The sequence below is a fragment of the Cynocephalus volans genome, chromosome X (assembly GCF_027409185.1).
Source record: "Cynocephalus volans isolate mCynVol1 chromosome X, mCynVol1.pri, whole genome shotgun sequence".
Classification (NCBI taxonomy): Eukaryota; Metazoa; Chordata; class Mammalia; order Dermoptera; family Cynocephalidae; genus Cynocephalus; species Cynocephalus volans.
In genome coordinates, this window is record NC_084478.1 from 91,271,081 (window position 1) to 91,285,688 (window position 14,608).

A 14,608-nucleotide genomic window follows, 5' to 3' on the forward strand; every position below is an offset into this window, starting at 1 on the left:
CCAGTGATTTAGAAGTCTTCTCCATAAAATGTTTGCCCAGACAAAATGTCTTGCAGTGTTTCTCCTAAATTTTCTTCTAGTACTTTTATAGTTTCAGGTCTTACATTTAAATCTCTAATCCATTTTGACATGACTTTTATGTATGATGAGAGACAGGGGTCAAATTTCCTTCTTCTGCATATGAATACTCAGTTTTCCCAGCACTAATTATTGAAGGGCTGTTATTTCCCCAATATATGTTCTTGGTACCTTGTCAAAGATCAGATAGCTATAGTTCATGGATTTATTTCTGGATTCTCTATCCTGTTCCTTTGGCCCATGTGTCTGTTTTTATGTTAGTACCTTGCTGTTTCAATTACTATAGCTTTGTAGTATATTTTGAATTCAGGTAGTGTAATGCCTCCAGCTTCACGCTTTCTGCTCAGGATTGCTTTGGCTATTTGAGGTCCTTAGTGGTTCCATACAAATTATAGGATTGCTTTGCTTCTTAAAAAATTTCTGAGAAGAGTATCACTGGTATTTTGATAGGAATTGCACTGAATCTGTAGATCATTTGGGGTACTATGGTCATTTTGACAATATTAATTCTTCCAATCCATGAACACAGAATGTCTTTCCATTTTCTGGTATTCTCTTTAATTTATTTCATCAATGTTTTAAAGTTTTCTTTGTAGAAATCTTTCTCCTTCTTGGTTGAATTTATTCCTAGGTATTTTATTTTTAGGGTAGCTATTGTAAATGGAATTGCTTTCTTGATTTCTTTTTCTGCTAGGTCACAGTTGGTGTATAGAAATGCTACTGATTTTTGCATGATGTTTTTGTATCCTGCAATCTTACTCAACTTGTGGATAAGTTCTAAGTTTTTGTTGGGGTTTAAGTTTTTTTCTACATATAAGATCATGCTATCTGCAAACAGGGATAATTTGACTTGTTCTTTTCCAGTTTGGACACCATTTATTTCTTTCTCTTGTCTAATTGCTGAGGCTAGAACTTTCAGTACTGTGCCAAATAAGAGTGGTGAAATTGGGCATGCTTGTCTTGTCCCTGTTCATAGAGGAAAAAGCGTTCAACTTTTTCCTGTTCAGTATGATGCTAGCTGTATGTTTGTCATATATGGCTGTCATTGTGGTGACATTATTTCCTTCTATACCTAATTTGCTTAGAATTGTTATCATGAATGGATGATGAATTTTATCATGTGCTTTTTTCTGCATTTATTGAGATGATCATACTGTTTTTGACCTTCATTTTCTTGATGTGGTGTGTCATATTCATTGGTTTCCATATGTTGAAACATCCTTGCATCCCTGGGATATCTTACTCTATACTCTTTTTGGTATGTTTTTAAAACCTGTTTGCTAATATTTTGTTGAGAATTTATGTTCATCGGGAATATTGGTCTATAGTTTTCTTTCTCTCCTTATTTTTTTCTTTTTTATTTCTTTTCTGTGTTGTGTGATTTTGGTATCAGGATAAAGCTGGCCTCATAGAATGAGTTTGGAAGAATACCTACTGCTTCAATTTTTAGGAATAGTTTGAGAAGAATTCGTTTTAATTCTTCTTAAACTCTTTGGTAGAATTCAGCAGTGAAGCCATCCAGTCCTGGCCTTTTCTTTGTTGGGAGACTGCTGTCTCATTGTTATTAGTCTGTTTGGGTTTCCTATTTCTTCTCAGTTCAGTCTTGGTAGACTTATGTGTCCAGAAATTTATCCATTTCCTCCAGGTTTTCCAATATGTTGGCATATAGCAGATTATGAGTCTCTAATGTTTCTTTCTATTTTTGTGGCATCAATTGTAAGGTCCCCTTTTTCATTTCTGATTTTCTTTATTTTGGTCTTCTCTCTTTTTTTCTTAATTAATCTAGTTAATGGTATGTCAATTTTGTTTGTCTTTTCAACAAACCAAGGTTTCATTCTGACAGTCTTTTAAAGCATTCTTGTGGTATATATTTCATTTAGTTCTGCTCTGATCTTTATTATTTCTTTTCATCTGCTTGTTTTAGGATTTGATTGTTCTTGAGTTTCTGGTTCCATGAGGTGTAACCTTAGGTTGATTATTGGAAATCTTTCTACTTTTATGATGTAACCACTTATTTCAATAAACTTCCCTCAATACTGTTTTTGCAGTATCCCATAGGTTTTGGTTTGAACTGCTTCTGTTTTCATTTGATTCAATAAATTCTTTGATTTCTTCCTTAATTTCTTCATTGACCCATTTGTCATCCAGGAGCTTGTTTAAATTTTATGTATTTGTACAGTTTCAAAAGTTACTCTTGTAAATATATATTTTTAAAAATTTTATTCTGTTGTGGTCTGAAAAGATGATATCATTTCAATTTTTCATAATTTGCTCAGACTTGAATTATGGCCTAATGTGTGGTCTATCCTGGGGAATGATCTATGTCCTGATGAGAAAAATGTTTCATCTGCAGTTGTTGGTTGAAATGTTCTATAAATGTCTATTTGGTTCATTTTGTCTATAGTGCAGTTTAAATCCAATGTTTCTTTGTTGATTTTATGTCTAGATGATTTGTCCATTGCTGAGAGAGGAGTGTTCAAAGGCCCCTGCTATTATTGTATTGGGATCTTTTCCTCCCTTTAGATTCAATATTTGCTTTATCTATGAGGGTGATTCAACGATGAGTGCATATACATTTACAATTGTTATACCCTCTTGCTCAGTTAATCCCTTTATCATTATACAGTGCCCTTCTTTGTTTCTTTTTATAGTTTTTGGTTTAAAATCTATTTTTTTTTCCAAACTAAGTGTAGCTACTTCTCCTCATTTTGGGTTTCCATTTGCATGGAACATCTTTTTCCATCCCTTCAGTTTTAGTCTATGTGTGTCTTTATAGGTGAAGTGAGTTCACTGAAGGCAACGTATAGCTGGGTCTAGTTTTTTCCACCTGTTCAATCATTTTATAACGTTTAAGTGAGTGGTTTAACCCATTTACATTCAAAGCTGTTTTTGAAAGGTGTTGCTTTACTCTTGATCTTTTGTTAATTGTTTATTGGATTTTCTAAATATCTTTTGTTCCTTTCTTTCTCTTTTATTGTTTATTCCATTTGTTTATTCCTGTAGTGATAAGATATAATGTTTACCTCATTCTCATTTGCATACATGCTCTAAAATTAGTTTTATTCTTTCACATGTTATGATAGTGGCTACCAACCTTTTAATTCCAGATGTGGGACTCTCTTGAGGATTTCTTGTAGGCCCATTCTAGTGGTTGTGAATTCCCTCAGTATTTTTTTTTTTCATGTTAAAACACTACTTCTCTGTTTCTGAAGGATAACTTTGCTGGGTATATTAGTCTTGACTGGCTGATTTTCTCTTTCATCACTTTGAATATACATCCCATTCTCTCCTGGTCTGTGAGGTTTCTGCTGAGAAATCTGCTATTAGTCTGATAGTGATTCCCTCATAGATGACAGGACTTTTCTTTCTATTTTTAGAATTCTCTATTTGTCTTTGACTTTTGACAGTTTGACTACAATATACCTCAAAGAGGACCTTTTTGGGTAAAATCTATTCAGGGATCTTTGAGCCTCTTGGATCTGGAATTCCATATCTCTACCAATAGTTAGAAAGTTCTCAACTATTATTTAGTTATATGGATTTTTATGGCTTTTCTCTTCCCTTCCTCTTCTGGAACACTGATGATAAAAATATTTGTATATTTAAAGTTGTCCCATTGATCTCATAGGCATTTTTCATTCCCTTTTCCTCTTCCTTTTCCTCTTCTCCCTCTTCCTCTTCTTCTTCTTCTTTTTCAGACTTGGTTATTTCAAAGCACCTGTCTTTAAGTTCAGAAATTCTTCTGCTTTATCTAACTTGTTTCATAATTTCAGCTGTATTTTTTATTTTATTTAATGAATTCTCCAGTTCCAAGATTTCTGATTTCTGTTTGGTTCTTTTTTTAGGATATCTATCTTTTTGTTAAAATTCTTTTTCAGATCAAGATTTCATTGCATTGTCTATCTGTTTTCTCTTGCTGAGTTTCCTTAAGATTATAATTTGAAATTCCATTTCAGACATTTCATAGGTCTCCTTTTCTTCGGGGTATGGTAATGGAGAATTATTATATTCCTTTGTGGGTGTCATGTTTACTTGTTTTTTCATGTTTCTTGTATCTCTATATTGGTGTCTAGGAAGGTAGTAGAACAATCTCCTAATTTTCTGTAATAGCTTTTGAAGGGACAGACTCTTTCTCATAGTTGTATACAATAGTGTCAGACAGGCAGTGTTTTAAGTTTGTTTCTGAATGAGCACAGTAATGGAGTCTCCATATTATTTCTTTGACTCTACTCAATGTCAGAGGTATCTGTGAGTGTCTGTGGCCTGGGTGCTGGGATGTTTGGCAACTCCATGCTGGAGTGGGTAATACTGCGTGGGGTTGCTGTGGCTGGAGGAGAAGGTGGAACCTTAAGCCCCTGGGAGATGTGCTGCAACATTCATTGTTTACTCTCCCAAAGTGGGTGAACACTCTGTGGACTTTCAGTTTCCATGACAGATGCTGTGGCAATTAGCTGTTTCTCCACTAAAGTGGGAGCATTTGCCTGGGAAATGGGTGGCTCTATGGGCCCCAGGGAGAAGCAGTGAAGTACTCTGCAGCTTCTCAGCTGGAGTGGCCAACCCTCAGTGGAGGATACTGGAGTCTGACCATGACCTCAGTATCCTGGAAGAGGCACTGGAGCCTTCTGAAGCTCCTCAGCTGGAATAGGCCACATTGTGCAGGATCACTGTGGTCATAGGTGAGATCTTGGGCCTCTAGGATAAGTGTTGGGTTGCTCTGCTGCACCTCAGCTGGAGTGGGAAACTTTAAGCATGCTCACTAGTGCCACAACCAGTATCCTGTGTTCCCAAGAGAGGTGCTGGGGTGCTGTGCAGCTCATGAGCTTAAATTAGGTTGCTGGCACCATGGCCAGGACCTTAGACTTCAAGAGAGACACTAAGGCATTCAGCAGCTCCTCAGCTGAAGTGGGTGATTCTAGGTGGGGTCATGTGGCTTCAAGCAAGACCCTGCACCCCCAGGAGAAGCACTAAGTTGCTCCATAGCTCCTCAGCTGAAGTTGTCAACCCTGGATGTGGTCTTTGGGGCTGCAGCTGGGATCTAAGATTCCTGAGGGAGACAATGGGGTGCTTTGCAGCTCATCAGCTGGAGTGGGCAACCTTGGCCAATGTCACTGGTGTCATGGGTGGGATTCTATGCCCCAAGAGAGACACTGGAGTGCTCTGTATCTCCTCAGGTGGAGTAGGTCACTCTGGGAAAGGTCACTGGAGTTGTGAGCAGAACCATGCAACCCCAAGAGAAATGATGGAGCACTGCAGCTCCTCTGTTGGAGTGAGTGCCTCTGGGTGGTTTTGCTGGATCTACAGATGACACTCTGTGCCCCAGGAGAGGCACATGGGTACTCCACTGAATACGGCAGGGCTGCCAGTAGTGGCAAAAGTTCTCAATCAATTGGCTCTTAAGCTCTGGAAATTGCAAGCATTGGCTACCTTTGTCTTAGAGGTGGTCTCTGTGCTGTGCTGGAATGGATGTTCCCAGGGATGCAGGATGATGTGTCTGTTCAGTTCTCAGAATTATCATGTTAAAATGGGGCCTGGGGCTATTGGGTCCCAGGGCAGAATACACTCTCGTGTTGGCTCTGATCTCCAAATGGCAACATGCTGCTGCAACATAGGACCAGAGAATTGAGGAGGGAGTTGAGTGTGAATTCCCTCTGTGTAATAATGCAGTCACAGGGGCACCAAGCAGTTCCCTATACTGGACTCCCAGCCTAGAAGGGCTTTGTGGCTCTCTTGTAGTTTGGATTGCAGACATCTGCAGTAAGAGTGTGGAGTGTTCTGTTTTTTTGTTTTTTGGGGTTTTTTTGTTTGTTTGTTTTGTTTTGTTTTGTTTGTAGTAAGGAGCCTCTCCTAGCTTTGAGCTGATCTTGGTTGGGCATTTCACTTGTCTTCCTATGCTGCCATCTCAAGTTTCTGAGCCACAGAGTTTCTTCTTCAGTATTTTGCTGAATTCTGGCATTTTCTCCTAGACACTCTATTCAATGTGTGATTATCTGTGTTGTTTTGGATTTTCATTGTGTCAGAAGTGAGAGGTGCGTGCCTCTATCAGCCATTTCAAATCGCCCCTTCATACCTGGTCCTCTAAAATCTGTCAGATGATTCCATCATCTGATTCATCTCAATGCTTGTATCAGATTGTCACTTATCATTCAAATTGTGATTTTTCCTAATTCGTGGTATGATGAGTGATTTTCAATTGTTTCCTGGACACTTTGGCCATTACTTTAGAAGACTTTTGGTATTATTTAAATCTTATTTTAACAGGCAAATACCCCAGTTGTGTTTAGCACACAGGTCCTGGCCAGTAGGCTTAAGGTTCCAGTGAAACACTAATTTTCAAAACCTTTTGTGGTGTTATTTTCATCTGTTTAATTTATCTGGTGCCACTGGGGATTCTGCTGATCCCTGCTGGTGCCACTTAATGGGACAGAAGGCCCTTTTTCAGCCCAGGCACTTGTGAGGAGATCCCCCTTATTGGTGCCACACAACAGACCAGTGTCTCTAGGTGGAAAAATGAATTCTCCAGCTTTCAGGGATAAATAATGCACTTCCAGTGCTGGGTGATTATTGTGGCTTAGACCCTCTTACTGGTCCCAACCAGCCACCTGGTTCTCTAGGTGGGGGAAAAAATTCTCTTTCATACAGGAACCAACAGGCTACCCAGGCCAGGCTATTCCTTGTGGCAGTATCCCCCTTGGCATTGGTGTCTGGTATCTCCAGGTGAGAAGGGGAAGTTTCAGGCCCAGCAGAGAAAGAGAGCACTTCCCCTGGATGCTTACTGTCAATGGGACTTCCAATTGATCTTCCCAGTCAATGTTGCCAGGCTCATATCATGTTGTTTGTGGGACTTCTGCTACATCTTGGGGAGAAATGAGTCTATTCAAGTTGCCTTCTGTTGCTAGATTGGGGGGCATAAGTAGCCTGGCCGGAGTAGCCTTCTACTATTAAGTGGGGGACAAAGCACCTTGTATTTCCTCCGAGTATTGGAGTCCCTAAACAGTCACCTTCTTCTTTCCACCTTTCAGACTTTTCCTTTGGTGGCCTCTTCTATCATTTCCAGGGTTTATAGTTCTACTTGATAGGGAAGAGAAAGGAGAAAGGAGTCTCTACAATCCTGTCTAATATTGATGTCCTAGCTTCAGTCTTACCTATCCCCAAACCTACTTATCATGTGGCAGCTCGAGTTTTTCTCAAAGTCTATTTATGTCTCTTTTATGGTTAAAACCATCTAATAGTTTCCTGTATGGGCCAGTTACATCAAAATCTCATGGGGTACTTTTTTAAATGAAGATTTATGAGTTCTATACAGATCAAATGAACAAAATTATTTGAGAAAACAGTTTTACTAAAGTTGTTAAGTTAATGTTATAAAAATCACAATAGTTGTAACAAAACCAGATAACAAAATAAGATTGTTAAACATCAGTTACTCATCACTTCTAAATACTGAATTTCACTAAAAAGAAATAGCAAGGTAAATTATTTAATACTGATCGGGATGTTTTATTTTATGATCAAATTAACTGGGGTAATTAGATGTAGGATAAAATTATGATATTTTATGTTACATTTGAATGCTTTTTAAAACTGAAAAAAAGTGCACTGATCACTACATTTTATTTAAGGTTAACTTTGTTGTAGATATAAATACCATGATCTCAAAATATGTCCCTTGAGACAATGCAGTCTTATCAAGGTCCAGTTTTGCAAGGTTTACAAAAATCATGAAAATTTTCTCAATGGCTTTCCAAACAACACAAGAAGAAACACATTTGCTTCTTTAAATGAAAGATTACTTACTGCTCTTTTTCTAGAACACCCTGTAATCCAAGGCACGGTTAGGTTTCCTGAAATCTGTGGAAAGAAGAAATGGAATATCAGTAAGGTGTACACTGATACTACTTGGAATGTTGATCAACACCAAAGAATGCATGCACAGTGTCAAGATATGTTTGCACTCACAGAATATTCCCCACATAGACAATGTTGTTTCCTCACTGAAGTCAACAGATTTAAACAGCTATCTTTTGTGGAAAATTTTAGAAATGGTGCAAAGTTATCCTGGAAATTCAAGAATGTTTCTAGGGCATTGTTGGTGCCCTAGAATTTTGGGGGCTCTGTTTGGGTTTGGAAATCTATGGGCAATGCAATTATTGTAATAAAAATGCAATGCTCTATGGTAAAAGCTTAAAAGTTGCAAAACTGTAGAATAGTCACTTTTCAAATAAAGCACCACCAGAAAGCAAGTACTGATTTCATAATGAAAGGTGTATGCTATAAACTATTTGTATTAGTCCATTTTTGTGTTGCTGATAACAGAATACCTGAAACTGGGTAATTTATAAAGAAAAGAAGTTTATTTGGCTCACAGTTCTGGCACCGCTGAATCTGGTGCAGGCCTCAGGCTGATACTACTTATGGTGGAAAATAGCAGGCAGCCAGAAGGTACCGGCAGATCACATGGTGAGAGGAAGCAAGAGGGGTGTGGGAGATACCAGGGTCCTTTAAGCAACCAGCTCTCATGGGAGCTAATAAAGGGAGACCTCACTCACCACCAACACCCAGGGAGGGTGTTAATCTATTCATGAGAAATCTGCCACCCATGACCTAAACAGCTCCAAACAATGCCACATTGGGGATCAGATTGCCACATGAGTTTTGGGAGGACAACAAATCCAAACTCTATCAATATTTAAACACCTTAACTGTATTTACTTTGCAAAATCAGCACTAATATAATTATTACTATATGTGCTTTCTTAATACAAATGTTAGGCCTACGGCACAAATGACTGAAACATGGTTTCTCCAAATTGTGCCTTCATTAAAAATATATTCTCTATGCCCTCCACCTTTTCTCACAAAATGGTGAATCATAGATTTTAATAAGCCCATTGATTTTGAGGAGGGTTAGAAATCTTGATTCTCATTTGATTTTAGAATAGGGTTTTTAGGTAAATGCATATATGGGGCAAAAGCCCTCAGGTAGGAGAGCACAGTCTACAGATAGAGGGCAAGAGGCCATTTAATCAATTCTAATTAAATAATGTTGATTCTCATTTGACTTTTAGAATAGGGTTTTTAGGTAAATGCATATATGGGGCAAAAGCCCTCAAGTAGGGGGCCACAGCCCACAGATAGCCAGGCAACAGCCCATCTAATCAACTCTAATCACTGCTTAGGTATGGGATTGTATACTTTAATGATTTTAGAGTTAACAGGTGGTTGTCATACCCATCCTGTTAAGAGATTTTAAGAACTGCTGAAGGGAAAGATGTGAAAAAAAATGTTTGCTAGGGGAAAGCTGTCTGTTGGGGGAAACTTTAGAGATAATTGTACTTAGACTTTATCATAAGAATATAACTCTCACTTAAGGAGAGCTTATACTTTAGATAATGAGCCAGTTTGACCAACTTAGCTTTTCACAAATTGTACTTTGGAATGTCACATTGTTAATTTTACTGATGTTACTAGTTTCCATTGCTTAAGCTATACTTAGCCATAGATAACTTTTGTAACACTGCCCATGTCCTTGTGTCCTTTTGTAATGATTGAATCAACTGAATTTTCCTGTGAAAATTCCTGTCGTTACAATAAAAAATAGAAACTAACTTTGAAGGAAGATTCTTTGGTATAAATGATGTATGATTTCAAAAGCAAATGTGAATCTTTAAGCATTATCATCTATACATCAGTCCTTTATATGTCCAGCAAAATCTGTTTCTTTTTTTTGAGTTACATTCCAGTGTTTGGTGTTGGTAGTGAAGTTGAGCAAATATTTCTTGCATAGTATACAGGTATTTCATATTTGAGCAAATATCTACTAATAATTTCCCAAAAATGTTGAAAGATTTTGACATTTGCAAATGGAGCAGGATATTATGGTAGCTAATGATACCTCAATACTCTCATCTACTTATGCACTCACACTCCAAATTGAAACAATGCTTCTACAAAATCTTATTCAACAGTAATGGTAGTCCCTTTTTAAATAGAAACTACTAAGGTGAATGGCCAGCAAGAACTTATTACCTCTCAGCATTACCATGTAAGAAAGATGTTATTCCAGTGGGATTCTGGAGAGTGTTTACAAAGATCAGGGTGTTCCTGTGAGCTGTGGCTCAGGTTAGCCTAAACTTAGTCATACTTTTTCATGGAACACACAAGGACTGAGGAGTACTCCGAACTCTCTACTTGTCCTTTCCTTTCCTCCCAAACACATACCTCCTAAGAGACTATCAACAAGCCAAATCAGTCTAAATAGATGGTCATGGTGATGGTGGTGGTGTTGGGAATGTGGTATTCAATCAAACATTTAATATTTTTGACAAATTATATTCAGTGATGGCCTATATAGTATTATGCCTACTGACAAGGAGGGATGATCAAAAGGTCAATGTAAATATTAAAATAATATCCTCAATTACTCAAACTTCCAGTAAACTATTATTGTCCTTGGCCACTAGACCTGTCATTTTACTTTGAGCTCTGAATACATCAATATGCAAGGGATAGGCTAAAAATGATATAAACTGCAAATGATACTTTTAAGGTTAAATAAAAAATATTTTACTCAACGTAAAATTAAATTACAGTAAAATGGCAATTAACTACAATGCTAGGGGATCATGAAAAGGTATGATTATTTTTTTTGAATGATGAACTCAAGATGATAAAATTTCTTCTGAGAAATTCTTCAAAATGTATACTTTCTCTTCCTCCCACCAGTACATACTTGGGTTTGCAAAGTAAATTGATTGTTAGCATTAATGAAGGAGGTAAATCTACTAAAATAATCACATAATATACTCTAGAAAAAAATACAGACATTTAACTGTTTTGGACTTTATGTGCACATAAGCCCATCCATTAGTGAGGATAATTCAAAACTGGCTATAAAGAATTTCTAGAGAAAATAGGAATTCCAGTCAAGATGGTGGAATAGATGGTTCCCAGCATCACTCTCTCCCAAAATTCAACCAATTTACAGCTATAAAAATGTAACAACAGCCAAGCTGGGGCCACTGGAGCTCAGGGGAAGAGGAGGAGAGACCTACGGAGTTCATGGAGGTGGGAGAAACCACGATGAGAGAAAGAAAAAACTGCTCTGAGTGTTTTGGGCTGCAGTTTCTTTAAGGTTGGAGCTGATAAGCGCATGGAGCAGAAGCCGGCAGAAGCCACAACTGTGACCTTCAGATGGAGTTACTTGGAGGCGGAAGGGGAGAAGAGGGCCTTGGTGGCCCTAGGACAGCAAGACTGCTAATAGGGTTCACATGGACCCATGTAGGAGCGAGGAGCCACAAAAACTGAAAAAAGGGAGCCATTCAGAGGCTGGTGAGTCATTGCAAGGGACCCATGCATGGCCCATCCCATGGGAAGTGTTTAGAGCACAGGCAGTGGGGGACACAGTCCTACAGGGAGAACACTGGGACACAGCAAGGACAGCTGACCCCTGCCCCCCCAATCAGCACAGGACCACTCAAAGGAGACTGTTCAGGAATGCAGAATTGCATGGGGTGCAGTTTGATGAAAAAACTCAGGCCCAGATCAGAGTTTCTACACAACCCAGATCCATTGGGTCTCTGGAGAGCCAAAGTACCTATAAGGTCAACCATTAAACACTGAGCTGCACAAAAAGCCTTCCCTAGGGAAAGAGCAGCAAAGCAGCAATTTAGCTCAACCACACAGCTCAAGTACTATTTCCCACAGGAAGTTCCCCCACTTTAGAAGTAAGCAAAGGACAAATAATTAGTTCCAGCCCAGGCAAACCACCAGTGCTTTGGAGCCTGCCTGGGAACTGGAGGCTTGGAGCTGGGGACGGGCCCCACCTCCCACAACCAGGCACACCATGCTAGCACCTTGAGGCCTACTCGGTGACCTGTGGCATGGAGCTGGGGACCAGACGACCCTCCCACGACCAGGCACACCACGCCAGTGCCTTGGGGCCTGTCCAGTGACCCAGGGCATGGAGCTGCGGACTGGAGCCCCTTCCATAACCAGGCAAACTGCACCAGCACCAAAGAGCATGCCAAAAACACTACCTTCATGTGGGTGGCGTACCACAGCCATTACAGTAACCACAGCTGCTATGAAAGTGACTAGATACCACAACCACCACACAGATGGTCCACCAACCACTGTAGTGCATTGATACAAGGAGAGTCACCGGCAGAGATAAAGAAAAGAAGAGTTTGTCTCTCTCCACAAAGCCCATTTCAGAGTGATGGAAGAAGCATCTGCTCTATGATAATATTAGGGGACCCGATCATACCTCAGCATTGGACAGATCACCTAGGCAACAAATCAACAGAGTAACCATTATTCTTTCAGAAGGAGAAATGAAATCTAGGGTAATTAGAGAGGGGAGGGGGGAGGAAGAAGGGGATGAGGAGAGACTGGACAAGAAGCATGAAGAATAATTAGGATTTGTAACAATATATATGCTAGTAATATTGATTAGATCGACATATCTCAATGTTGAACCCCAGAAATATGTATAATCAATTTTCATTCAATAAAAAAAAATTAAAAAAATAAAAATTAATTAATTAAAAAAAAAGAATTTCTAGAGAAAATATGTTAAACCAAATGAATTATAAACAAAACAAAACCCCAAGCCAGTAACTACTGAAAAGATACACCTGAAATAACAAAGATGATACTTACAATATACATGGTAATAGAATTTGTATAAATATTGATATTATACATTTTAGGGATATAAAATGTGGTTTCTAGAACTTATTCTTCCTATCTAGCTATAATTTAAATATTCTACAGTAGTGCTAGGTATCTATAATTAACAATAATTTATTGTATAATTTCAAATCGCTAGAAGAATTCAAATGTTCTCATCACAAAGAAATGATAAATGTTTGTGGTGTTGGATATTCTAATTAGCCTTATTTAGTCATCTCGCAGTGTATACATGTATTGAAATATTGCTCTGTACCCCATAAATATGTACAATTATTATGTATCACTTAAAAATAATTTTTTAATGTGATTTCTTGCTTAAGTCAATTGTTTGTAACCAAGAAAACAGAAAACTCCTATATACACAGTAATACACAAATATAAATTCCATGCAATTTGGGAAGAGATAAAGTTTAACTTTTTTTGTTATATAATTCTGTGGCAGGAGATACATGATACTCTAATGCTATATTCAACTAACCTCTACTATTTATTTCAAATCTATACTTCAGTTCCTCACATTTCTGGTAAAACTTGGGAACAGCCAGGTAGAGTAGCTGAATTTATAGGCTTTTTTGAATCATGGTACTGTAGAAATATGTTTTCCTAAACTTGGGATATATTGTTTGGTGCAATATTGATGATGGGTTTCTCACTCACCAGAAGCTACAGAAGATAGTATTCAAATGAGAAGGGTTATACATTTTTCATTTATATGATATTTCAATTCCAAACACACTTTTAAAAGCCTAATTGGAAAACTGCAAAATTAATCTACAAGGAGAAAGGACCGATTTAGCAAATATAGTAGAACTTACACATTCAAATGAGTGCCGTATGTTCCAAAGTAGAAAACTTGGGATGTTATAAACACATTAAAATGATGTTGCCATTGTTGAAAGCATTTGGGGAACTGTTCTCCCTGCCCCCCCACCACCACCGGGCTCCACTCTGAAACAAGCGCTACTCCACCAGCGGGGAACATGTTTGCAGACACCAGCCTCCTGTCGACCCCCTTAGACACACTTCTGCTGGCAGGTGTAGACACCTTTCAGCTGCTCCTCATCCCACCCCACACCCTCTGTTGGGTGCCCTACCACTTCCAGCTCCCTCTAGACCTTTTTCAAATCTCCCCATCTTCCACTCCAATGATTCCCAAAATTAAATCATTTATGTACTGTCCTTCATGACTTAACACTTCCCGTGATCACTGGTGTCATTATTTATTTAATATTTTTCTTCTAATGACTTACTTTTCTTAACTACAAGCATTTTTGTTCCTTTTTTTAGATTTGTACACTGTTTAAATTTTAATCTTATATATATTTTTTCTTTCTTTCTTTTTATTTATTTATTTTTTTAATTTCTCAAGGAACTTTTCTCTTGGAATTGTCAGTTCATGCCTTACCCACAGATTCTGTCATTATTTCACACTACTTTTATTTTAACTGAAAATATAACAGCCCAGATTGAACATCCATATTATTCACTAAACATGGCTCAGGATAAATTCTATTTGTCAAAATCAAATTTTCTCTGAAACGATAATGATTTGTCACCACTGAATGCATTTAAAAGAACCCTACAGGCTCTTAAAGCAATTGTAAAATAATTTTTAAAACTTTTTGACAAATTCAACATTACTGACATAAGTATATATGACTTTCCAAGGTAACTAATTTGAATTCTGTTCAAATGTTTATCAGGTATCTTTTCTCTACTAGGTGCCATTTTAGGTGCTATTGGAATTTAAAAGATGGGTAAAACATAATTTCCTGGAGGGCAAGAGCTATAATTTGAGAGGAAGAGATAAGACAGGTGCATGAATGACTCTGATACA

General features: G+C 38.0%; 1 protein-coding gene across 1 annotated transcript in view; it reads right to left on the reverse strand.

Moving 5' to 3' along the window:
- Window positions 1-14,608, reverse strand: part of HDX (highly divergent homeobox) — a 150,932-nt gene that overhangs the window by 108,684 nt on the left and 27,640 nt on the right. The window contains exon 3 of the mRNA XM_063084379.1: window positions 7,873-7,926. Within this exon, the coding sequence (XP_062940449.1) occupies window positions 7,873-7,926 (54 nt within the window). The remainder of the gene's footprint in view (window positions 1-7,872; window positions 7,927-14,608) is intronic.